This window comes from Sciurus carolinensis, chromosome 3, assembly GCF_902686445.1.
Source record: "Sciurus carolinensis chromosome 3, mSciCar1.2, whole genome shotgun sequence".
NCBI lineage: Eukaryota > Metazoa > Chordata > Mammalia > Rodentia > Sciuridae > Sciurus > Sciurus carolinensis.
In genome coordinates, this window is record NC_062215.1 from 56,453,497 (window position 1) to 56,478,322 (window position 24,826).

At 44.0% G+C, this 24,826-nt stretch overlaps 2 protein-coding genes across 5 annotated transcripts; both read left to right on the top strand.

Moving 5' to 3' along the window:
• Window positions 1-1,026: 1,026 nt before the first annotated feature.
• Window positions 1,027-14,951, top strand: Xaf1 (XIAP associated factor 1). The gene is made up of 8 exons (XM_047547208.1): window positions 1,027-1,097; window positions 2,839-2,974; window positions 3,150-3,188; window positions 3,958-4,147; window positions 5,341-5,426; window positions 12,549-12,881; window positions 14,606-14,673; window positions 14,817-14,951. Exons 1-7 carry the CDS (start codon window positions 1,066-1,068, stop codon window positions 14,660-14,662), a joined length of 873 nt encoding a protein of 290 aa, XP_047403164.1. The 5' UTR covers window positions 1,027-1,065; the 3' UTR covers window positions 14,663-14,673; window positions 14,817-14,951.
• Window positions 14,952-15,387: 436 nt separating this feature from the next.
• On the top strand, window positions 15,388-22,341 carry Fbxo39 (F-box protein 39). Of its 4 annotated transcripts, XM_047547207.1 has the most exons (5): window positions 15,422-15,504; window positions 15,805-15,927; window positions 18,173-19,274; window positions 20,274-20,450; window positions 21,103-22,341. In XM_047547207.1, exons 3-5 carry the CDS (start codon window positions 18,249-18,251, stop codon window positions 21,229-21,231), a joined length of 1,332 nt encoding a protein of 443 aa, XP_047403163.1. In that variant the 5' UTR covers window positions 15,422-15,504; window positions 15,805-15,927; window positions 18,173-18,248; the 3' UTR covers window positions 21,232-22,341. The 4 variants fall into 4 exon arrangements, with proteins under 4 accessions (XP_047403162.1, XP_047403163.1, XP_047403161.1 ...); XM_047547206.1 differs by lacking the exon at window positions 15,805-15,927 and having other exon boundaries at window positions 15,388-15,504; XM_047547205.1 differs by lacking the exon at window positions 15,422-15,504 and having other exon boundaries at window positions 15,807-15,865.
• Window positions 22,342-24,826: the final 2,485 nt, after the last annotated feature.

Below are 24,826 nucleotides of genomic sequence, written 5' to 3' on the forward strand. Positions count from 1 at the left end.
TGGCTGTTCCAGGAGAGACACACCTAGCATCATGTTGCCTGGGTTCCAAGCCTGATTGTGCTGCCTATTGGTTATGTGACTTGTGCACACTATATAGCCCCTTGGTACTTCAATTTCATCAGCTGAAGATAGAATGACAATAACAGGATTTTCTCATAGTGCCTGTCACTTGGCATTATATTGGTGTTTGCTATAATTACTTTATAATCAGGAAGGACAAGCTTGCTGGCACACATCTGTAATCCCAGTTACCTGGGAGTCTGAGGCAGGAGGATTGCAAGTTTGAGACCAGCCTGGACCACTTCGTGAGACCCTGTCTTAAAATAAAATTTAAAGGGCTAGGGGAGTAGCTCAGTAGCAGAGTACTAGGCTAGCATGAAAAGCCCTGGGTTTGATCCCAAACGCTGAGGGGCAGGGGAGAAAAAGACAAGCTCAGGAACATAGACAGTTTCCCCTGTCAACTGCAATGTGAATCTATTCCCAGGATGTGAACAGTGTGTAGTCTGGGAACGGAGCACCATGCATCCAAATTTCTTCTGTAGATCCTGTTTTCAAAGTCATCACTGACTGGCACCAGAGCAGGGTGCAGAAGATCCAGGATTTGCTTCTTTAGAGAGTAGCCCTTGAGTTCAACATGGAGAGCCACCTCTTCCCTGCAGAGGAAGGACCAGAGAAGAGCAGGAGGAGGCGAAGGGATGGAAAGTCAACAGCAGGAAAAGGATAGAGACCCAGATGGAGTGAAGCAGGTGGCCAGGATGAGGAACGGTGGAGTTGCTGCCCAGTGGAGGTCTGGCCTCTGGCTCCCGCTCTTGAGGTTGCAGAAACAGCCTGTGACAGCAGCACAGGGGGACAGCATAGGTCGAGGGGACTGTCAGGGCCTGGACCTGCTGCAGAGAGGCTTCCTGGGAGTGTCTGGCCACAGGAACCTTGGAGCAACCCCAGGCTCAGAATCCAGAAAGTCCCCTCCCTCCTGGGGTTGTGGGCTGGGCTGCTGGAACACTTTCAGTTTTGTTTTCTTGTCCGCAAGAAACGAAACTCAATAGGAAAAACTCCGGGGAGCAGAGCATGGAGGGAGACTTCCAGGTGTGCGGGAACTGGTAAGAGAAGGCACTTTCTCTAGCAGCCGAGTGAGAGTCAGACCAGGGAAGGCTGTTTTTGAAGTGAGGAGGTCAGTCTGGTCTTTGCATTATAATGCCCAAGAGGGCAGTGGTGTGGGGACTGGGAGTTCCTGGGGCTGGAAGGTTGAAGCCCTGTAGATCTCTGGGTAGGGTGGTCAGCCCTATCTGAGCTTCAGTACACTCTCTCAGATCAGCTATTTCAGACTTTCTGGGTCAGGCTTGGAGTGAAGCATGCAGGTGAATTGTCCTGACTGGGCTGCTCATATTTGGAACTTAGTAACTAACTTGGAGTTCTGATTAATAGGGTCTCCACACCAGTGTGTGAAGGAAAGGGACCCATGGAAATTCCCCACGACCATTTCTACCCTCACCTTGAGAACGAGCTGAGCAGTGGGGCAGGGTGGGCAGAACTGGGCACCAGGCCCACACCTCTATGTGAGTGGCAGCTGGCTCGTGAAATAGCCTCACTCTCGAAATTCCCTACCTGTGACAGGAACCTAGGTGGAGCATTCCCAGAGAGCTTTCCTCCAACCAGACCTTTCTAGAGGTCTCAAAAAGGTTCCAGAGACATTTTATCTGGTCTCTGAACCAGCTCAGAAAGAAGATCTAAGGGAACAGGACAGGCAGAGCAGAGGTGGGAAAACAGAAAAAAGAGGAGGTGAAGCCACTAATGTGCCTCTGCCTGGGCAGCTTGTTTTGACCAAGAGCTGTGAGGTTTGACAGTCACTCCTGGCCCTGTCCCATGTGCTCGAGGCTAAGATGTGCTTCTCTCTGGACATCTGGGCCTGTAGGGTTACTGTCTCTAGAGTTTTCCTTCCTCCCAAGCTGCTAGCAAGAATTGATGGAAATGAGGGCGGGAATGGTCCTGGGGAATCACCATGAGCCCCTTTCTTTCACAGATTAGTGTGAAAATCATATTATCGGAACTCCAAGTTAGGACCTAAGGTCTGACAAGTATGAGTAGCTCAGTTGGAACAGGCCTGACCCAGAAAGTCTAAAAGGACTGAACTAAGGGAGTGACAAAGATTGTTGGCGAAAACTGCCCTGCCTGCCCAGGAAGTGGGAAGCTCCAAAGCCTTGGTTCACGGAGGTCTCTGAGAAGAGCTTTTTGACCTGGCAGGGAACAGGTGGATGGCCTCTCAGTCTCACAGACATGGGACACTCTTGCTTTGGAGATTCTCAGTTGTCATCATCCTTAGAGTAAGCGTGGGACTGGCAGGGCTGCATTCCTAACTGGCTTGGGCCAGCAGGGACACCAGAAAATGAGGAAAAAACTTTGGAAGAATTAAACATTTGTTATTTCATTTCGATTACAGCTTTACTGATGTATAATTGACATAGGATAAATTGCATATCTCTAAAGTACCACTTGGGACATTTTAGTATATGTCCTATACCCAGGAAATCATTCCACACCAGAAAATTAATCTATCTATCACCCCCAAGTGTCTCCCTGTGCCCCTTGCATACCCTCCCTCCCGCTTCTTCACACCTGCTGGCTCCAGCACTATAGGAACTTTGTAGATCATCCTTATACTTATTATATGATGCTGCATTGTCCTGATTCTGGACCAACATTGAGGAAGGCAGGGCAGATGGGGTCAATGCCATCCTATTTTCAGTGCTGATGGACTCTGAGGAGCTAGCCCTGGGTGTGAAATAAGCTCTCTGTTCTACACCATGATAATGAGCCTGTTTTTCTTCCCCCTTGATCCTACAGCAGAAGAAGTGTGGGCTCTGCCCACCTCACCCTCCATGAGGCCCACTGCCTGCAGTTCCTGGTGCTCTGCCCAGAGTGTGAGGAGCCTGTCCCAAAGTTGAAAATGAAGAAGCATTATGAAAATAAGCACCAGTCGGTGAGCAGGTGGCAGAAGGAAGGGAACCTGGGACTTAGGGGCCAAGTCCTATCCTCCCTGGTCCCTGTGGGCAAGCTGTTCAGCCCCTGTTTGTAAAAAGGAAATATAATCCTGTCTTTCTCAAGCTGAAGTGATTCTGGCCCCAGTTTCTCATTCTCCAATTCTTTCCCTACAGGCTCGTGGGTCTGGCCAAGACAAGGAGTTCCTGTTTCAGGTAAGTTTAACTATTCTTTTGAGATTCCCAAAGAGGGAATGCAGGAAAGGAGGGCAGATAAGCATAGCTGATTTTTCTTTCCTGCTTTTTATGTCAATCCCTCTTGGTGCCCCTTGTCTGTCTGTCAGGAAATGCTCAGGCTTGGGTCTCTGTTTCAGTTCAAACTGGTCCAGCAAACACTGGACTGGGAGCTAGAGGGAGACTGAGGTAGCCACACTCGATCCCCACCTTCTAGAAACACCAAGCACCAAGGTGGATATAGGGAAAGCTGGGGGTGTAAAAACTACAGTCTCTCTCTCTCTCACACACTCTCTCTCTCTCTCTCTCTCTCTCTCTCTCTCTCTCTCTCTCTAAATGTGAGCTGTGTCAGTAGAGTGTAGAGGCTCTTGCTGGAATTGCATGAAGTAAGAGTCAGGTGTGATTCCTCCTCTACAGTCAAGCAGTCAAACCTGGAAGGAGAATGAAAGGGGAGAAGCGGCCAGTCACAAAGATTTCCCTCTGAACATTGCCTTCTCATCAAAGTGGGTTCAGAGAGCAATGGAGAACCAGCCCACCTAAGGAAAACACAACCCCCTTATTCTCAGATGTTGGACAGAAGGGTTTTATGTGGGTCCAGGAGTCCAAGAAAGCTCATATACATCAAAGACAGGTGGCCCTTGTGCTCACCTTCTCTAATTGGCTTCAGTTCTCTAGGGAGATGAGCTCAGGTTCTTGACCTACCTTCAGTCCAAGAGGCCAATGATCATGCCCTTCCTGCTGCCTCCCACAGGAACGCCAGCAGTATTCCATCAAGGGCAAGTTCTGTGAGCTAACAGGGCCCCTAACGGAGTTGCGGATCCATGAATCCCACTGTGGCAAGCAGACAGAGTGCTGTCCACACTGTGGCCAGTTCATCAGGCTTCAAGTACTGGCCCAGCACAAAGAAGTCTGTCAGAATGAACAGGCCCATCTTGAAAAAGGTGAGCATCAGGGAAAGTCTGGGGAGGAAGAGGAAAGCTTCAAGGGTCAGAGCCTCTCCTGGGCAGGATGCAAGGACTGGATGCCCTCAATGGCACAGAGGAGAAGGGTGTTCGTTGTGTATAACTCAATTCCTCTGTTATTCTAATTCTGCACAATGCTCCAGAGTGGCCTTCTTGTGTGTCAGCCATGGTCTTGAAATGACTGGTCCAGGAAGATCAGGAGGCCTGGGCGGGGGAGGCCTGAGAACCACACACACGAGTCAGGAAGCCAGGAGGAGTCCTCAAAATGGGGGGCTTTCTTTGAACTCCTCCAGCACAATCCTAGCCCAGTGAGACCCACCTAAATCCTTTAATAAGAAATCCTTTTATAAATGAGAAATCTAAGAATGAAGCAGGGCTTGCTAGAAGCAGAAATGAAATGGGACACTCAAGTTTCCCATTACAAAATCTAGTTTTTTCTGCCATCAGCAATGGCCAGATGGGAGCTAGCTGTAGCTCCTGAACTTCAGGCCTGTGTGTTGGCCACCTGGTATTACCTTCAGTTCTCTTGACCCAATTCAATTAACACTTTGTGAAGGCGTATTGAGGATACAGTCATCAATGTGGCAGATCTTTTGTTGACTTCACTGGTTGTTTTGACCATATGGTAACATATGGGTGGAGAGAGCATAAACCCCCTTAGATAATAAATCTGTCCTGGTAAACAGTCTACCCAAGATCAAAACTGACCAATGAAAAACTGGAAAGTATAAGATCCATGCATGTTTCCTTCATTCCAGTGTGCCTGGGCTTCCATGCAAACAACACTGCCTGCAACAGAACTTCATCAACACAACACAGGTTCAACCTACTGATGTGTACAATCAGCATCTAGTTGGATCACAGGTCTTGGAAATTAGTGGAACAAAAGAGTAGTTAGATAGGTGTGGCCCCTGTGGTAATGGTTCCTTTTATCTCCTTAAAAACCAGCCCTACTAAATGTCTTTTCATCAGGGTGGCATGCTGCCCTGAGTGTGCACAGTGTGGCCACATCCCTGTGTGGCTGAGGATGCTGGCAATGCAGGAGATTCAAGATGGGGCAGGCCTGGGGGCAGTTCATGCTCACAGGTATATGCCATGCAGGCAGTCGGGGAGAGCTGGGCCAACCATTGTCAAGGGTGATCATTTGTGGTGTTGTTTCTGTGCTTATTCAGGGAAGAGAATGTCAACTCCTGAAAGGAAAATCCACTGTGATTATTGCAATCAAGTGTTTCCAGAAAATGAGTACATCCTCCATAGGGTGAGTAGCAGTTAGTCATTTTCTTATCATGCCAATAGTTAGTTCATATTCCAAAAAGTGTGACATGAAAGAGCAGATTCTGACCCAATTTTACATAGCCCAAATATTAAAGGTACCCATATTTGTTTTTTGCTTATTTCCAAAAGGGATTTTAGTGAATTGCTTTTGGTGAAATTAGCATACATAATTCATCTTCATTGGTGCCCAATCCCTCAAGGAGCAACCCTGATCTCTCCTGATATCTCTGATTACCTCTGACCATCTACAATTTCCAGGACCTGGACATTGCAAGGGCATCCTCAATACAGCCTGCATCATCATTTTCCACTCATGTGGGCAAACTTTTAGACTGCAGGCTCCCTGGTAAAACTGAACAGTTTTCTCCATCTTTCCATAATAAAGTTGATGTCAGGCTAGATATGAAAAGGGGACTCTGCAGAAGTACAATGATGTGGTTGGTTGACTGATTGGTTTCACCTGGACTACTCTCAGAATTGTCCCTGCAGAGCCCTAAGTGCCTCATAGTGCATTGCTGTGCCAAGGTGTTCCTTCTTTTGTACAAGATGGAAAACTTACCACAGCTTCTCTCCAAAGACCTCGTCTCCTCTTTGGACAGAGAGCTGTTTACCTCTCTAAACCCTTCAGTTCATAGAACTTATAGAATATCAGAACTAATGAGACCTTTTTGCTTTTTTATTACTATAGTAAGATACACATGAAATGTGCCATTAGTGACATTTCACTTTCATATAAGTGAAATCCTCTGTGGTCCTCCATGGTTCTCTCTGACTGGTTTCCTTCAGCTAGCATAACATTTTCAAGGCTCATCCGTGTTGTAGCTGTAACATGTATGGGCCCTTTTTTTATGACCTTTTATAGTCATGCTGCCTTGTGTTCATCCAATCTGTTGCCAGACAAGAACACTTGGTCCCAGCGGCTCAGGAGGCTGAGGCAGGAGTATTAAGAGTTCAAAGCCAGCCTCAGCAAAAGTGAGACACTAAGCAACTCGTGAGACCCTGTCTCTAAATAAAATACAAAATAGGACTGGGGTTGTGGCTCAGTAGTCAGGTTCCCCTGAGTTCAATCCGCAGTACCCCACCCAAAAGAAAAAAAGAATACTTGGGTTCCTTCTGCCTTTGGCTCCTTGCTTTTTAAAGTGCAGTCTGTAAACCAGCATCACCCAGAAGTTTGTTAGAAAGGCAGAATCTCAGTCCCCTTCTCTAGAGATGCTAAATCAGAATATGTAGGGACAAGATTTCCCTGGTGTTTCAAGTTTGAGAAGTGCTGCCTCAGCCAAGTGATGCTCAGTCTTAACACAAAAATGCACATCAAAATCATCTATAAATTTCCTCAATACTGATATTTATTCTCTAAGTGGTCTGTGTTTTTTTGTCTGGATCAGAAGATACTTGTTAAGCACCAAAATGAGAGTGAAGCTGATTGTTCTCCTTCAAAATGCTCACACCTGTAACCAAGGACACCTACATATTTATTTGAAGGTGGGGGAACTATAATAACCATGGAACTGGATTTGTGGTCAGAAACTGAGTTTTAGTTCTGCTCTGCTGCCATTTACTGTTTACCTCCCTGAACTTCTTATTTTGTGGAAAATGGGGACAATGATTCATCTACTTGGTCATGAAAAGAGGACACCCACAACCACTCAACACCAGAGCCCCCTCCTTACCAGCATCCACTCTCACATACGCTGCCTTCCCACCTGTTATCATAGAAGGGCTTTCTAAGCTCTGGTCAAACGCTTATCCCCCACTGATGCACCACAAGGTCATTGCTACCCTGTCAGAACAATTCTCTCTTCTCTCTCCCGCAACACGGAGAGGTTAAATGCATTGTACATGCAAGTGATGACAACACCTCAAAACTGTTCACCCCGGTCTGTTCAAACATTTGTTATGAGCGTTTAAAAAGGTGATGCTAACACTTCTATCCATGGTACTCTCTCTAGCCTTATGTGGAAGGCATCTTTTATTTTTTTGAGAATTGGGGATTGAAATAGTGTACAGTAGGCAGTTTCATGGTTCTGTCCTTAACTTTATATTAACATGACTCAAAACCAGAAAAGCAAAAGATACTTCCCTTCATCCCATTTCCTGCCAGTCAGCCATCGTCTTATCTCTTTGCTTCCCTTGGTAGGAAAATATTTGAGGGCATTGTCTATATTCTTACAACCACTCCGTTCTGGCTTTTGCACCCACCACTCTCCCCAACTCTACTAAAAGTGCTCTTCTCAAAATCATCAATGACCTTTGCATGGCCAAATCCAATGCTCATTTCTTAGTAGTCAATTAATAAAGAGCTTTTAACACCCAGCTCATCCCTCCCTCTTCCTCAATTCACTTTCTTGGCTTCGAGGGGACCCCACTTTTCTGGTTTTCAATAGCCTCAATGTTGTCTCCTCTAGACCCCCTAATCTCCTAATTTAGGGGGACAAGGCAGAACTCAGTCTCCTATCTCTTCTTTTTTTTTTTTTTTTTTCTTTTTTGGTGAAAATATGTGTATTTGGAATTACCAGTCAGACTCAGTTTAGATGATCCCAATTTTGCTGGCAACATCCAAAGCATCATAATCAGGAGCCAGTTAATTATGCCTTCATCTCTCCACTAGACCTGTCAGGGTTTTGACCTTGACCACATCAGTGTAATAGAGTCTCTTCAAAATATGCTCTGGTGCTTTTTGGTCTTGACATCCATGACGAACACAAGTATGTTGTCATCTTCTACCTTCTTTACTGCTGACCCAGTGGTCAATGGGAGCTTGATGGCAGAGTGGTGGAGCTGATCTTTCCCAGAGGTGTTGTTTGAAGGATATCTGGGCTGACTCAGGAGCCACAGGACTTAGGGCGGAAGGTGGGATGACATGCAGGTGTTTGCATGTGTGTGTGTGGCTGTGGCCATTTTTCAGCACTGTCTTGGGGGACTTCCTAGCCTTTGCTTTGGCTTCAGCTTGGGGAGGGGCAGGAGTTTCTTCACTTTAGCACCATTGTGGTCTCTGGTCTCTTTTATACCTGCTGCCTCAGTCACTTCATCTAATCTCCTTTTTTTTTTTTTTAATGCCATATGTAAACTGACACTCCTAAATTTATATCTCAGTCTGGACTTTGTACCCCAAACTCCAGATTCAGGTATCTTCTTTGCCTACTAGGCAAGAATGCTGGGCAGATGACTTCAAGGTAACACATCTGAAATGGCATTGTCTCTGCCACTGCTTTGCCCATCTCACACGATGGCAACCCTTCCCTTCCAGTTGCTCAGGCCACAATTTCAGGTGTATCCTTGACTCCCATCCTTCCCTCAGTGTTGGTAGCCTGGTATGAGCCATCATCATCTCAGCCCGGATCCTGCTGTAGTCTCCTCACTGGGCTCCCTACTTCCCACCTTGCCCACTGCAATATATTCTCATCACCAAGGTCAAGGTGATTCTTTAAAAATACAATAACTTCATTCCTCTGCTCAAAACTCTGTACACGCCAGGCGCAGTGGTGCAGGCTTGTAATCCCAGCAGCTCAGGAGGCTGAGGCAGGAGGATCAAGAGTTCAAAGCCAGTCTCAGTGACTTAGCAAAGCACTTAGCAACTCAGTGAGACCCTGTCTCTAATAAAATATTTTAAAAGGGCTGGGGATGTGACTCAGCTGTTAAGCAACCCTGGGTTCAATCCCAGTACCAAAAAACAAACAAACAAAAAACTGCCTCCATTTCACACACAGTTAAAATCTGAACAGTGTTTGAACCCTGTATCTTCTGTGCCTCTCTTCTCTCCTCATCACCTCTCGATCTCATTTCTCACTCCTGTCTAACTCACTGGTCTGCTGGTGGTTTTCTGAGCACACCATACCTTAGGACATTTTCTCTGGCTGCTCCCTCTACCTAGAAGCCACCCATTCACCTGACTCCCCACCATATTCAAAAAGTTACCTTTCTGGTCACCTTCAAGTCTTTGCTCAAAGGACACTTTCTCAAGGAATATCCCTTGACAATGTTTTAAAATTGCAGCCCCTCCCATCGCATACTCACCACCCTTTACCTTCCCATGTATTTTTCATAGCATCAACTTCTAATATATTATCTAATTTACTTATTTATTATGGCCCTTATTAATTGTCTCCTATAGCCTCAGTTAAAATTAAAATAAAATCTCCACTGCTTCCCTTCATATTAATGGCTTCTTAGACACAAGTACTCTATTTTCTCTTTTTGCTGTTTCTTATGGTAATTATCTGCTTCTCTCTCTCTCTCTCTCTCTTTCTTTCCTTCTTTCTACCAGGGAGGAACCCAGGGGCACTTAACCACTGAGTCATATCCCCAGCCCTTTTTATATTTTATTTACAGACAGGGTCTCACTGAGTTGCTTAAGGTCTCACTAAGTTGCTGAGGCTGGCTTTGAACTCAATCCTCCTGCCTCAGACTCCTGAGTTGCTAGAATTACATGCATGCACCACGGTGCCCAGAAACCTCCATATTTCTAAAGCATTTTCTTTTACTGATATTCTTTGTTTTTCTTTTTCTCAATTTTAGATATTATCTACTGACTCATTAGGATTTAGGAATACAGGTTTCATTTTTTATATCATTTATCCCATACACACCTTTAAGTTTCTTCATTCCATCCTCCCAATTTCTTGACATCACCCATTCTGGTTAAATCAATATTGAATATTATACTAGTCTAACCATGTAAATATTACAAAGGATTTGCCACATGATCAGATTACTTTTTTCTACAACTCTTTGTTTCCCCTGAAGTTAGTAGTTGCTTCAATTTTTTATTTTTCACTTTGTAGGTATCTATCACTAAACCATCCCTAAAAGATTCTACCAGATCAGAAATTTCCCTCAGTACAATTAAACACATCAGGTATTCTATTCATTTCATTTTGGGAGCATTTATTCCCTAGGCCTGATGAGTAGTTCTCATCCTGGGAATTTCTTCACTTCTTCCAAAATTGGAATTCTTTTCTTCAAATCTCAGGTCAGGTCTTCCTTTTCTCTTGGTTTATTACTTATTTGTTAGAATATATCTTCCAATAATTTCTCGAGAAATAAAGCATGAGAATAAGGTTTTTAGACCTATATGTCTGCAAATGGTGGATTAGATGGCTATAGAATCTCTCATCGTAATTTTTTTAAAAAATTATTATTAAAATATTCAAATAAAATGAAAGCAGAGAGCTAATACAAAAAAACCTATGTATGCATTCTTGAGATACAATAATTAAAAGTTTTCCATATTTACTTCATCTATTCTTTTGTGTTTTTATTTTTCCTTTTTTTTTTCTGAAGTATTTCAAAGAAAATCCAAGATATCTTGCTATTTCACCATTCTTTAAGATACATCTTTAAAATATGGTCATTTTCTTACTTAACCACAGCGCCTTTATTATATCCAATGATACTGACAACAGCTCTTTTCTACCATCTTTTTGGGGCCTTCCATTTACCATGCTTATTCATTACTATTTCAGCTACTTTTTCCTCCTTTGCCTTCTGTTAGATTGAACAAGTTTCCTCTCTTATTTTTCTTCTTTTCTATTGATTTGGCAATTATACATTTTATTTCTATTATTTTAGTAGTTATTAGTAACTTTAAATATGAAAACTTAATAAAGTCTACAGTGAATCATTATCTCAATCCCCTTTACAAACATATATAGATTTGAAAACATGTAAACTCTAACCCTTTAATCCCATTTTATATGAGAATGTTGCCATAATTCTGATCTGCTTTGTTTTAATACCATCCCTCTTTAGTCATTAGCATTATTAAGTTATATAATTCATGCCTATTTGGGTATACTCACAAGTTTACCCTACCCTTCTCTTTGCTCACATTCTTTCTTGGATCACAAGTTTTCCTTCTTGCTATTATTTCTCTCTTTCTGAAGTACATATCAGTTCTTTCAGCAAGAATCGGTGAGTAGTAAATTTTTAATTGCCTGAAAATGAGCTTTCCCCCCACCCCGTATTTTTGAATGATAGTTTAGCTGGGTATAGTTCTATTATATGAACTTCTTGGAAGTTAGCCCTTCTATTTGTTTTGACTTACTCAAGGTGAATTGTCCCCAAAAGTATGTTAAAGTTTGGACTGTGAGTTTCTATTTGGTGGATCACTACCTGTAAGAATCCTTTATGATCTATTTTGAGGTTATGTACCTTCCAGAGGTATTCTGTGATTACTCCACAATTTTATGTTAATGTTTCTGCTTAAGGATTCTCTAAAGATGAGACTAATATAAATCTGAACTCCAAACATGGAATGGCATGGGCCTGTGATTTTGAGTTTGCAGGGACACGTTTTTTGCTTCTCCACACTCAAATTCCAGCCCAAAATAGGAAAACTTTCTACCACTTTACTTTTCTAATTAACTGATTCTTTTCTCTTAGTCACCATAATTTAGCCTTTAAGATTACCAGCATTGTGCCCGGAATGGGGAGTGTTGCTTCATTTCCCCACCTTAGGTGAATGGAACTTTTCTCTCATCCAAGTCCCTATTTACAAAGCTGACCCTTCATCTTCTCTCATAACCAAGTGTCTGTTCATTTGTTTAACCAGTGTCATGGTCTGTTTGTGCTGCTACAACAGAATACCACAGATGAGATAATTTATATAGAACAGAAATTTAATTCTCACAATTCTGAAGGCTGAAAATCCAAGACCAAGGTGTTAGCACTTGGTTTCTGGTGAGGGTATTTTTGCTTCATCCTCATGTAGCAGAAGGTAGAAAAGCGAGTTAATCAAATGCTGCATGAAGCTGCTTTCATAAAGTCCTTAATTACATTAATGAGGGAGGAACCCTGATGTTCTAAATTAGCTCTTAACAGTGTTGCCTCTTAATACTATCACTTAATACCTGGATTTTGGAGGGAACACATTCAAACCATAGCAACCACTCAGACCTTCATTCCTGGAACTCTGAGTTTTCTCTTATTTTGTTTTGTTTTGTTTTTCTTTCATGTAAAGTCAACTATAAACTTAAATTGAACATTTGTCATATTTCATCCATCATATGTAGGTGCTTTTAGTAGGAAGTTTCCAGATAATCTAATCAATTATATTGTTCAACCAATGAAGTCACTTTTTAATTTTATATATTGCTCATGATTGCAGGATAAATGTTGTTCAGTCTCAGAGTCTGGGAAGCATCATCCATCTGGAAAGCCAAAAATTCTTCCTCTGTCCCTCCCAAGTGAGGCTGCTGGAAATCAAACTTTCACAGCTGAGAGAGTTGTACGTCCAAAGACACAAAATAGAAACAGATCTCCTCAACTTTCAACACAGAGAGCCCTGAGGGACAAAAACAAAATCACGAATCTGCCTTTGAAGGCTGAGCACAAGCCAAGGACTGCCTTTCCTACAGAAGACGAGGCAGCCTATAACATTCTGAGGAGATGTACTCAGTGTAGTATCCTACTTCCCCTGCCCACCCTACGTCAACATCAGGTAACCAGTCTCTCTTCTCTTCTTACTTGGCTGTGAAACATTTGGATGGTATCTTATAGAAATCCAAGACTTGCAGGATGCTACCCAATGTTGCAAATGGACAGGCCCTCCCCTGCTTTCTCCTTCTCTGTGTGTCCAAGGGCACTCTCACAGTACTTGCCACCTGGTTTATTTTTGCTTCCTCCTAGATATTGGGTCACCTTAGAAGGTACAACCAGATCTCTGAGTCTCCAGCTCCTAGCCTAGTACCAACACACAGCAAAGTGCTCTAAAACTAGAGTAAATGAGTGAAACCAAGGGTAGCCACTCTCCCTCAAGGTGTAGATTTCTGATGGAGAAATGAGACTGGGGTGGTACGCAAGAGTCAGAGAGCAAAAGTGTCTTGTCTTAGATCCTAAGTCAGTTGGTGGATTGCTTCCAGCAGATCAAGATTGCTTTAAGCAGATCAGGATTTGCAGGATCTCCCTCAACATCATGTTCTTTATATCCTAGGTCACTTTCTTGTGAATTGGTATTAGAGATAGTTGACCCTTGTATGCCAGTTACAATGCTGAGCTCTTGAATAATAGTTAATCTTCACTGTAAACAATAAACAGGTATTTTATCCTCATTTTATAGGTGAGGAACTGAACAGAAAGGTAGAATACCTTTTCCAAGATTGTACAATTAGAGGGTGGCAGAACCCAATCTGGAATCCACACATATATAGCTCCAAAATTTATGTTTTCGAGCTCTGGACTGGAAGCCTTGCTTGTTTGGTATTGTTTAAAATACAAAGTACTAGATTTTTGTTGCAACTAGCTGATGTAATACCACATAAAAAAGTATGAAGTCAAAGGTAATTATTCCCTGCCCTTACCTCCTTTCTGATACCAATTTCAACAGCCTGGTGGGTGTCCTTTTTCAAAGTTTTATATCGTTTCTCTCACAAACCCTGACAAACTTGGGCACAGCTTGAATTGTTTCTGTTTCCCCACATACTATTTTTGTATGTTCATCACTCTGTCATTTACTTTTTCCACTTAATATATGACACATACTCCTTACACAAAGGTAGGCCTAAATCTTTTCTTCTAACTACTTTATTCATCGACATGTGCATATAATTTTATTAAAAAGTGAGCTAATTTCATATTTGATGGGGGTGCTATTAGGGCTATCTCCCCCTTTCTCCATTCTTATACAATAGGGTTGCCAGATTGAGCAAATGAAAATACAAGATGCCTAGTCAAATTTGGATTTCATAGAAACAAAGCATTTTTTAAAATAAAAGTATGCCCCATGCAATGATTTTTTGCTTCTTTGAAATTAAAATTTAACTGGGTATCCTATGTTATATTTGGTAACCTTATTATATAACTATATGTAAACATATACATTTGGAGGACTATCATACACATTTCCTTGCATCTTAATGTTATGATTCAGCAATACTCAAGTAAAATCCCTTTGAGTCAAACAATGTAGCTTATTGTTTTCAATGGCTACCATGGCATGAGTATCTCTTTTCTGCTCCTCCCCATCATCACAGGCCTCTTTTAACACTCCCCCAGAATCTCCTGACCCCTTCCTGGCTCAGTGGGGCCTCTTCTGTGCCATCCCACCCCATCTGTAGCTTGGGGCTTATGCTCAGGAACAGGGTATACAGCAAAGTTCAGAGATATTTCAGAAACTAGCACTTCCCACTGGAAATATATTGAACTTCTTTATATCCATTTCTTTAGGAGAAATGCCTGCGGTTAGCTTCATGGAAAGGAAAACAAGTGAGAAAGGCCAGCTAGATTTGGAAAAGGTACTATGAATTTAGATTTCCTGTTATACTGGTATTCCTGTTTACTTTCCATGGTGGTCTCTATTTGTGAAAATTGATAAATTTTGTTCTTTGGGCTTTAGAAGAAAAAAGTGCACTTTAACCATGTTCCTTCTTTTGAACAGAGACAAGGTTTGCCCAAGGGATACAGATGACCAAGAGAAAAATGAATTCTGGTTCTTCTGGCTGAGCTTTCTGATTAGAGACCCCAGCTTTGCCCTGAAGAATAAAAATGCCCTTCCTGAAATCTTCTTGTTAACCGTCTTTGGAATTCCTCACTGGTTTTTCAGGGCAAGAAGTGGCAGGAGCCGGGACAGCAGGATGAGATGGTGCAAGGGAAAAGGAGAATAGGAGGGGGTGGAAAAAAGAGGAAAGAAAAGAAAGCAATGGAGGAGAGAGGAGGGAGAAATGAGGTTGGAGTGGTGCACAAGTGTTAAGGGACAAAGGAACAACTTTGAAGACTTTTGGTAGGGAAGGAGGAGGAGCCTGGAGATGCAGCCTACCTGGGGACAAAGAGTACACTCAACTTTCTGCCCCAGCGTTGGGCAGATCCCTTAGGGCACCAGCTCCGCAACCAGAGTAGGGAAGGACCGAGGAAGGTGGGCAGTAGGGGAGGAGGGTATTGAAAAAGTGGGGCGGCTCTCAAACTTTACTATGTTCATATTTGCTTAAGGCCTTTCTCGGGGGGCCTTGACTAAAGAGAAGAAAGGGGCCCCAGGGCAGAGCCTGCAACAGCGACTTCCTAAAGAGAGGCGCAAAAGCTGGGTCTCCAGAGGCTTCGAGGGACCCAGAGGCTAGATCAGGACGGTTCAGGTGATGGACTGCGCCCCAATCTCCGAACAGATCTTCCTTGCATGCAGAAGGAGGGAGGGTTAGGGTGCATGACCATGTTCACCCCGGGTGCTGGCCGAGCCTCCTTCCACCCAGCGCCGCCAGGGTCCTCTCTTGGTCAGTCTGCGCGGGTTGCATCGTGACTTCTATACACCAGCAACTGACCTGGCGACTCCTGGTGTGGCCCTCTGAGACCTATGGTGCTGAGCAGAGCCGTGCGGACTGGCTGGGCGTCACAAAGGCGGCCCAGTACTGAACATTTATTTACCTGGGCGATGGCAGGGTGCGGACCCCGGGTGCTCAAGGAGTTGGCGTCGGAGCAGCAGCGGCGCGGGTGAAGCAGGCAGGTTCTCGCCATCCCTGCAGCCCAAACTGGGCGCAGCCCGAGCGGGGCGCAGCAAGCGGGTAACTGGCGAGTGAGCGCGGGCTGCAGGCTGCCGAGTCGGTCGGGGCGGAGCAGACAGGGTGGCAGTGGGACACCCAGAGGCCCCGCGCGGGAGGGGCGGGCTGCCCTCTTCACCCGCCTCCTCCTCCAGGAAGCATCTTTGACTATGGGAGTTTCCCCAGCCACCTCTTCATCGCCTGGTGGATAGGACATCCTTAGGTGTCTTGACTGGCTGTGTAGAATGGTAGATTGAGCCCAGCTTGGAGTCCTAGCTTGGGTTGAAATCCAAGGCCTTGCCTTCTAAGGCCTCCATTTCTCCATTTGTAAAGTGGGTGGATTCATACCTTTCTGATGGGGATGATGCAGAAGTATCTTGGTCCTACCCTACTTCCTAATTGCCAACATTTGTGTTCCAGGCACCATTCTGGCACTTTCCCTATCTCAGCTCATAGAATACTCCCAACACTAGGAGAAAGGTAGCTATTACCCTATTTACAGATGCAGAGACTGAGGTACAAAGAAATTAACCAAGGTAAAAGAAGGAATCACAGGTCAGAACCCAACCACTAAGCTACACTGCCTTTCACTTGCAATGAGGCTCTAGGGGACTCTCAGTCATCATATGATTTGGGTGTTCCTCCCGAAAACTCCAGCCCACCAAATATATTCTTCTACCCACACCCTTACTGTTTAAATATCTGTGGTTCTTCCCACCCTTGACTTTGGGGGGCGGGAGGGGGTTAGTTTTGTTTTTGTTTGTTTGATTTTGCAGTGCTAGAGATGGAACCCAGGGCTTCTCATGTGCTAGGTAAGCTCTGTATCCCTGGGCTATACCTCCAGTCCTTCAGTTTGGCTTTTGAATTGGTTTAGGTTCGGGGACACACCTTTTCAGTGTCTTTAGCCAGCCATGGGCAACTTGCAAGTAATTGAAGAAACATCCCAAATTTTTCATTTGTTAAATGTTTAAGTACATACTCAATAGAAGACTGAGGATATCCCTAGTCCCAAGGGAAAGAAAGACAAGGACACAGATCATACATAGTGATGTGCACTGGCAAGAAGGGACAGAGAAAGGAGCAGATCGAACTTGAAGCAGGGACTCTGGGAACTGGCTGGAGCCTTGGATCATGGGTAGTAGTGGGCTGCTGTTAAATCCTTCATGGAACTCTGTCCAAACCTGAAGATGGGAGGACCAGAAGTTTTGAATAGGAGAAACTTGGAAAGCAAAAACTTCTGAAATCTTCAGCAGATGGCTATAAAAAGTCTGACCAGTGATTCCTTGTATTGGGCAGGCAGTAGCCAAGATTGGCTGGTGGTACTACCTGCAATCCAACAGCCAAGTCAGAAACCTTTCAGTCCTCCCTAGTTTTGCCTTCACCAGTTGTCAAATCATGTCCTCTAAGGCCATCACAGACCCATCCAATTTCCACTACAATGCCCAGACTTCCTGTGACCATCTTTCCTCTACTCCCCCAGAGTGTCCATTCTACACCCGGAGACTGATCACATCACCTCCACACCTTTCCTCTCCATGGCTCTCCCTAACCTCAGCTCAGGTTCTCCACCCCTGTTCTGTTGCTCTACCTCTTGAATGTAAACCTAGCCATCAACAATGTAGCTCAATGCGTACAGAGACTCTCATCCAGAAAAGCGGGCAGGCCATGTCAGAATTCCAAACTCTTGGGGAGAGGGAACAACAGGAGAGCCTAGCCTCTTGGACATAGTCTTTATCACATTTTTTAGGCCCCCTCAATACCAGACCTCCTATAGGAGGTCCAGCACCTCTACCAGATGTCCAATTTTTAGTTCCCTGAAGGTGAACACATCATATGCATTCATAGACCTGTGACCTCTCACATATTTATTATCCCCTCTGCCTGGAATGCATCAGTTCTTCCACCATCACCAAGACAAGCAGGTCTGCTTTGCAGATCTTACCTTCAAAACCACCTCACCTACGTCACTTCCTCTGAGCAGCCCTCTCTACTTCTTCCTTGCCCAGAGAAAATGAATCATTACTATGGTATACCATGAGTATGCCTGAACATTTTCACTTCTCTCATTGTGGTGAAACTGAGGACTGATCCATGTCCCTGGACAGATTGTGAAGTCTTTACAGGTCCTGGTTGTGTCATGAGTTGAACCTGAACCAACCCAGTTGGCATTATGCCTAATATAGCACACATAGGACCCCAGAGAACGTTGATTCAATTGAGTTTAATTTCTGCTTGCCAGGTAATTGCTCTTCCTTTGCACTCCCCACAGAAAACAATTGCTTTTCTTTCCTCGTTTTTGGAAGCCCTGCTTACCACGCAGCTGCACAATACATCTGGGTTCTTTGATGGATGAAGAAAGCGAATCCATCCAGCTTCAAGAACAGAGCTGCTGGGCCACCCTGCCTGATGTGTGCCTGCGTCGTGTCTTCTGGTGGCTGGGTGACAGGGACAGGTCCAGGGCAGCCCTGGTCTGCAGAAAGTGGAACCAGATGATGTATTCAGCTGACCTCTGGCGATACAGGACCATCACCTTCAGCGGGAGACCTTCCCGGGTACATGCATCCGAATTTGAGTCAGCTCTTTGGTATGTTAAGAAGTTTGGCCGTTATCTGGAACACCTGGAGATCAAATTCTTGAATCCTTACAATGCTGTCTTGACCAAGAAGTTTCAGGTCACCATGCGAGGTCTTCTCTCTTGCCTGGGCAAAAGTAACAACCGCCTGAAGTCTCTTTCCATCCAGCACCTGGAACTGGACCGTCTGGTCTGGAGGAACAGCATCAGGAGCTCTCTCATCAAGAGCCTGAGCTTCTTTCTAAAGAAAGTGGGCAAACACCTGGACTACCTCAGTCTGAAAGGGGCCAGGCTGACAGTGGAGCAAGGCTGCCATGTCCTCAACTCCCTGAGCTACCTACGGAACGAGAGCATTGCCTCGGAGCTCAACATCGAGGATTACTTCAGCCATCACCTGGCCGTCTACAGCAGCCCCCAGTTCAACAAGACCATGGCCACATTCCATAACTTGGTGTCACTGACACTCAACTACAACTGTATCTCCGATGAGCTGCTGGAGAACTTGGGTGAGAACAATGCCAGCACCCTCTGGACCATGAACATCAAATGCCACATTCATGATCCCCATGGCCAAGTTGTCTGGGGCATGTCCTGGGCCAAGCTGGCCAGACAAGCCAGCAACTTGAAGGTGAACTTCTTCTTTGAACGGGTCATGAAGTACGAGCGCTTGGCTCGGATCCTCCTGCAGGAGATCCCAGTCAGGAGCATCAGTCTGAGAAGCTGCTATTTCAGTGATCCAGACTGGTCCATGCGGCCGACTCTGATGGACCTCCTCCCCACCTTCCGACACACTCTGCAGGTAGGTGGGAAGTGAGACTCGGGGAGGCTTGTGAAGAGTGACTGTCACTCAGGTGGCTGACTTTCCCAGAGGAAAGCCTATGCTGCCTGCTCTTAGCTTAGCTCCTGCACATCTCAAATTGAGGTTCTAGGAAATGTTACCAGATCAACTTCCCCCATGTCCCCAGCACCGCAGAAGATGATAAAAACTGCTGCTCACCACCTACACATGAAAGACAGGAATTTTCTGGTTGGTTATTAACCAAGAAAATCCTCTACACCCTTAGCTCAGAGCTGTTAAGTCTGAGTTAGGAGAAGCCTTCCAGATGGCAGCCTCTTCTACCTTTTACCAAGCCACAGCAGTACACAGAGCCCCTATGGCTCCTGTAGTCCATGCTATGTGGGGACCTATCTAATTACAGAGGTGCCTGCTACTTGGGAAGATGGAATGGGAGGAAACACTAACCTAAAACTAAATTCAATTTAGTCCACTGAAGAGCTTGGAAGTTCTGGCTATTCTCTAATCTGGCGTTTTCCCCATATGAAAAATCAGGGTCATTTTTGTCCCTCCTAAGGGCCTCCCAGTGGTTGTAACAATTGACATGAATATAAATAACATTATGAACATGGATGGAGTATAAGACACTATTAGCTCATTTGATGTCCACATAACCCTGAGGCAGTCAGGGCAGACATCACTATGATTTCTCAGAGCTACAGAAAAACTTGAAGTTTGGCAGTCGGCCCATAGTCACCCAGCCAGTCCACCACAGAGCTGAGGTCAGCACGTTGGTCTCTGGATTCCAAATGCATGGCCTCCAAATTCCAAGTCTTTCAAGTTTTCATGCAATCACAGTTATTCTCAAATCTCTTCCTTTGAGAATTAAAAGTCTAGTGTCCCTTATCTAAAAAGCTTCCAAACCCAAACTTGGCCCAAAGCTGAGCTATGCAGATAAGGTGGAAGGACCCAGCCAGTCCCAGCATCCTCACCCACACACTCCCCTCTTTGGTACTTTTCCAGAAATTAACTTTTGAGTTCAACAACAACCATGAGTCACTTGATGAAGAGCTGCATCTTCTCATTCTAAACTGCAGGAAGCTGTTTTACTTTAAAATCTGGGCTTTCCTAGATGTTAGGTTTGTAGAGCGGATTCTGAAGAGCCAAGAGGAGGGGCAGTGTGCCCTGCGTACCCTCAAGGTAAGAGCACTTAGTTGGTTCCCTGGGAACCAAGGGGCATCTGGACGTGGTGATTCTGCTCTGAGATGCAGATAAGAGAGTGAGGGACAGGGGTGGGGGGAAGCCATCATACCTGAATCTGTCCATTGGAGATGAACAGTTTCACAGAGGGGAATTTGGAGCTCTCTTCCTTAGTACACTCAGCCCTCAGTATCCATAGGTTCCATATCTGTGGATCCAACTGACTACAGATAGAAAATGTTTGGGGGGAAAATATAGTGTCTGTATTGAAGATATACAGACTCTTCTTGTTATTCCCTAGATAATGCAGTATAACCACTATTTGCACAATATTTACATTGTCTTAGATATTGCAAGTAATCTCCAGATGATTTAAAGGAGGATGCACATAGGTTATGTGCAAATACTGTGCCATTTTATAAGAGGGACTTGAACATCCATCGATTTTGGTATCTGAGCAGGGGGGTTCCTGGAACCAATCCCTCATAGATACCAAGGGATGACTATAGCTGACTTTGGGCTTTTCTTAATTCTGCTGGTAATCATATGTGTAGATCATTTGGATTATTGTCAGGTCCTGAATGATGTAATCGTGTGTGTGTGTGTGTGTGTGTGTGTATGTGTGTGTGTGTGTGTTTCTCTGTTGACACAGGTGAGAATTTATACAAACAGATATGAGACAAATGAAGAAGACAGGACCCTCCGGGAAATTTACAGGAAGTACAGAAAGCTGATCGATTCAGAGCTTAACTATTTTGTCATCGCTTATCCCATGATGTGAAGAGCACTCTCCAGAAGAAGAAATCTAGGAGCACTTTGAACTTGGAAATCCAATTTTTAGAGAACTATGCTTGGGGCACTCCACCTCCAACCCTCTTTCCTTTCCTTTTTGCCAATTCCACTCCATCACGAACAGCCCGGCAAAGGCTGGGACTGCTGGTGATGTGAAGTGCCCAGGTGACTTTAAAGTGCTATCTTTACCAACTATCCAGTGGTAATTTCTGTTTTTTATCATTTGGGTTTTTGTCTTATGACACCCTCATTCAGCCATGGGGCCGGGGGTGGGGGGATACCCCAAAGCCTCTAGAAGTAGCTTCCTTCTAAGGGATGCTAACTCCAGCTAACCTGTGCTCCTAAAAAGGTGTGTAACTAGCCAGGAGCAAAAAGAATCTATGATCTACATTGCCAGTTTAGAACTATATCCTTCATGTCAGCCTCCTGACACTGACATGGGCAGGGCCTGATCTCACCTAAATGGAAATCCACCAGCCTGTCCTTGAACGAAGCAGAAGAACCCCACTTGCAGAAGGAGCCTGCTTAGAGCTGCTACTCCCTCCCATGGGAGGAACTCAGGTCCTGATTTTTCACCCTTGTGGACTCAGTTCTCCTGCGTTGGCTTTGTTTATGTCTTCATGCCCAGTCCTCTGCAAACACTTAGTCCTCAATGTGGGGCTGAACCAGAAGCAACAATTGCACTCATATTTATGAAGAATTTGTAATGTCATGGGGGAAGCATTTCTAATGTAATGCTAAGGACTCCATATTTAATATGATAACTGTCGTATAAAGCACATCCGAGTTTTTTGTTTTTTTTTTTTAACCCAGAAGAAATATACCAGATATGTTAGGAGTTATTTCTGGGGGTAGAATTATAGGTGGTCTTTATTCTCTTTTTTATGTTTGTCTGTATTTCTAAACTTTTCTACAATGACCATGTTATTTTTATAATTAGGAAAAAATCTAGTGTGTTTAAAATAACAAGTAAATATAAATTCCTGAGTCTGTGCCATAGACATATTTTACTTCTGTGCCTTGGAGATTTTTGTGCACATAGTTGCCTATTATTCTCTTTTTCAATGTATATAAATGAATAAAATCCCAGAATACTTTTAATAAGTGACTAGTTTCAGATTTTCTGTCTTGCCCTTTTGTGCTGTGTGTCCATATTTATGCTTTTTAACCCTTTGTTAAACTTGTATTTAACTAACGCTTTTTAATTCTCAAAGCAAGAACGCAGTCATCTGGTTCTCCTGCAATGCTGTTTGGTGGACACAGTCGCCACTTCACTAACATTCAGAAGAAATCATACTGGAGAAGGTAGCTCCCACCTGAAGGAAGCTCCCAAATCGAATGAGAAAAGACACCTTAAATTATCGTAATAAGCTAAAACCGGAAGGGCCCAAGGAAGCAATCTGGTACTCAGTGGCCCAAAGGAAGTGACTTGCTGGGGTTAGAGAGGAGCCTCAGCTAGAATCCAGACCACCTGGCAGATGGTTTGATTGGTACAACTTTTTTGTACTATAGATGATTCTTTTTCATCCCAAACATGGAATCTAAGTATAGGGAATTCTTATATGAAAAGATGTTAAAATTCTAGGAAAATGTTCTTCCAAAAAGGAAAGGATTCATCTTCCAGTTTTGCAAATCTCTGTCATGTCTGGTGGAATAGTAGACAGCTGGATTCTCTCCATGTTTCTGCATTCAGTCTGCTGAGATAATAATACTACATCACCTCCAGAAAACTCGAGAGAATGGGAGTAAAAAAGGCATGTAATGTCTTAACACAGTTGTTAAAATAGTTTTAATCTCATAGATCCCTTGAAAGGAGGACCCAGGGACACTCAGAGATCCCCTGACTACACAGAGAACTGCTACAAAATCAGTCTGGTTCCCCAGAAGAACTGAACCAGGCTCAAACAGCAGGAGAGTCATAGTGCAGGTGGTTGTCGAATATTTTAATTTAATATTTAAAATGTTAAAGCAAATATCATCCTCTTCTTTTAAATTGCCACATTCAAAGGTCCAATAGTAGATGGAGACAGTCAACCGACTTATGACCTCTGTATTCCTCTCTGAGTGACAGTTTCTTTTTTATGCTTGTCCTTCTTCTCCAGTACAGAGCAAGGGGGTGGGGTGGGGGACAGATTTCTACATGCCTCATAGGGCTAAGGGTCTACAAAGAGCGCCTGGCTTTTTTTTAGAAATAAATAGAACTGCTCCAATGTGTTCTTGGTGAGCAAGAGACACATTCTGACTCTGGGATCTCCTTTTAACTGTTGGTTATTTAGCTGATGAAGCCCTGATGACAAAGTAAGTGAGGACAACATGTCCCAGCATGTCCAAGTTGCAATGGACTGAACATTTGTATACCCTCCAAAAGTTATGTATTATAAAATATAATTCCGAAGGTGAGAATATTTGGAGGGGGTGGTCTTTGGAGGATAATTAGGTCACAAGGGTGGGACTCCCATGAATGGGATTAGTGTCCTTCTTTAGAGGCCCCAGAAAACTTTTTCACTCTCTTAATATGATGTAAGGATACAAAGAGAAGTTAGCATACTGCAACCTAGGAGAGGGTCCTCACCAGACCCCAACTATGCTGGTACCCTAATTCAGACTAACAAACCTCCATAACTGGGAAAAATAAATTTCTGCTGTTTACAAGCTACTCTGTAGTATCTTGCTATATCAGTCTGAACACTCTGAAACCCAAATATGTAAAGAAAGCAGGGATTTGATCAAACCGAAGTGCAAATCATTATCTGCAGGCAAACTGACAATGTAAGAGCAGATTTTTGCTTTTGAAAAGACTCAGTGATGGTCCTTTGACTTTCTGGGCCAGAAAGAGCCTAAAACCTAGATTCTGAGACCATTTGGGCCACTAATTTGTGTGAACTTGAATTAAGTTCCTTGTTCTTTTTAGGTCTTAGTTTTCACTATTTGTAAAATGGGAAGAACTGAGAAATTTCATTATCTCTGAGGCCCTTCAGATATCAATCTTAGGACACAGGACTGTGATGCTGAGCATGGATGTGAATGGCTGCATTGGCCTGAAGCATCTGGCCTTGGGAACCAGGCAGCCTGGGTTTGAGCTCTGACCTGCCACTTACCTGTGTCCTTGGGGTAAATATTTAACGTCCTGGAGTGTTAACTACTCTGTGTGTAAAGAGAGGAATAAATTAATGCACAAAATACAATATACAAGCCTGGCCCCTGGGTATTCAATGAATGTAGTTTATATCTTATTTAATAAGTGGAAAAATAGACTTAAAGAAGGAAAAGAAGGTGACTTAGAGCCATACAGTCTATTGGTGGCAGAACGAATACCGTACTTTCCTGATTCAGAACCCAGAGCTCTTTCTTCCATGTAAACAATAAAATGGGAAGAATCCAATGCCCCTGCTTCCCTCACATAGCCCATGTCAGACAGACAATTAAATGGATCACCTGTTTAGTGTTTACATGCTAGGTGTTAATTCACACAGTTCTATGTAATCCCCACAGTAGCTCTGGAAAGTAGAGACTACCATTACCTCTCTTTTGGAGATAAAGAAACTGAAGTTTTTTTAAGACTAACTTGCCTGAAGTCATGTAAA

What these genes read in the sequence shown, in the direction of transcription:
- Fbxo39 (XM_047547206.1), top strand. Translation starts at nt 18,249, where the DNA reads ATGGATGAAGAAAGCGAATCCATCCAGCTTCAAGAACAGAGCTGCTGG. An exon ending in CCTTCCGACACACTCTGCAG is followed by an intron (nt 19,275 to 20,273) that starts GTAGGTGGGAAG and finishes GTACTTTTCCAG; the next exon opens with AAATTAACTTTTGAGTTCAA. An exon ending in GTGCCCTGCGTACCCTCAAG is followed by an intron (nt 20,451 to 21,102) that starts GTAAGAGCACTT and finishes CTGTTGACACAG; the next exon opens with GTGAGAATTTATACAAACAG.
- Xaf1 (XM_047547208.1), top strand. Translation starts at nt 1,066, where the DNA reads ATGGAGGGAGACTTCCAGGTGTGCGGGAACTG. An exon ending in TTCCAGGTGTGCGGGAACTG is followed by an intron (nt 1,098 to 2,838) that starts GTAAGAGAAGGC and finishes TTGATCCTACAG; the next exon opens with CAGAAGAAGTGTGGGCTCTG. An exon ending in CCACCCTACGTCAACATCAG is followed by an intron (nt 12,882 to 14,605) that starts GTAACCAGTCTC and finishes CCATTTCTTTAG; the next exon opens with GAGAAATGCCTGCGGTTAGC.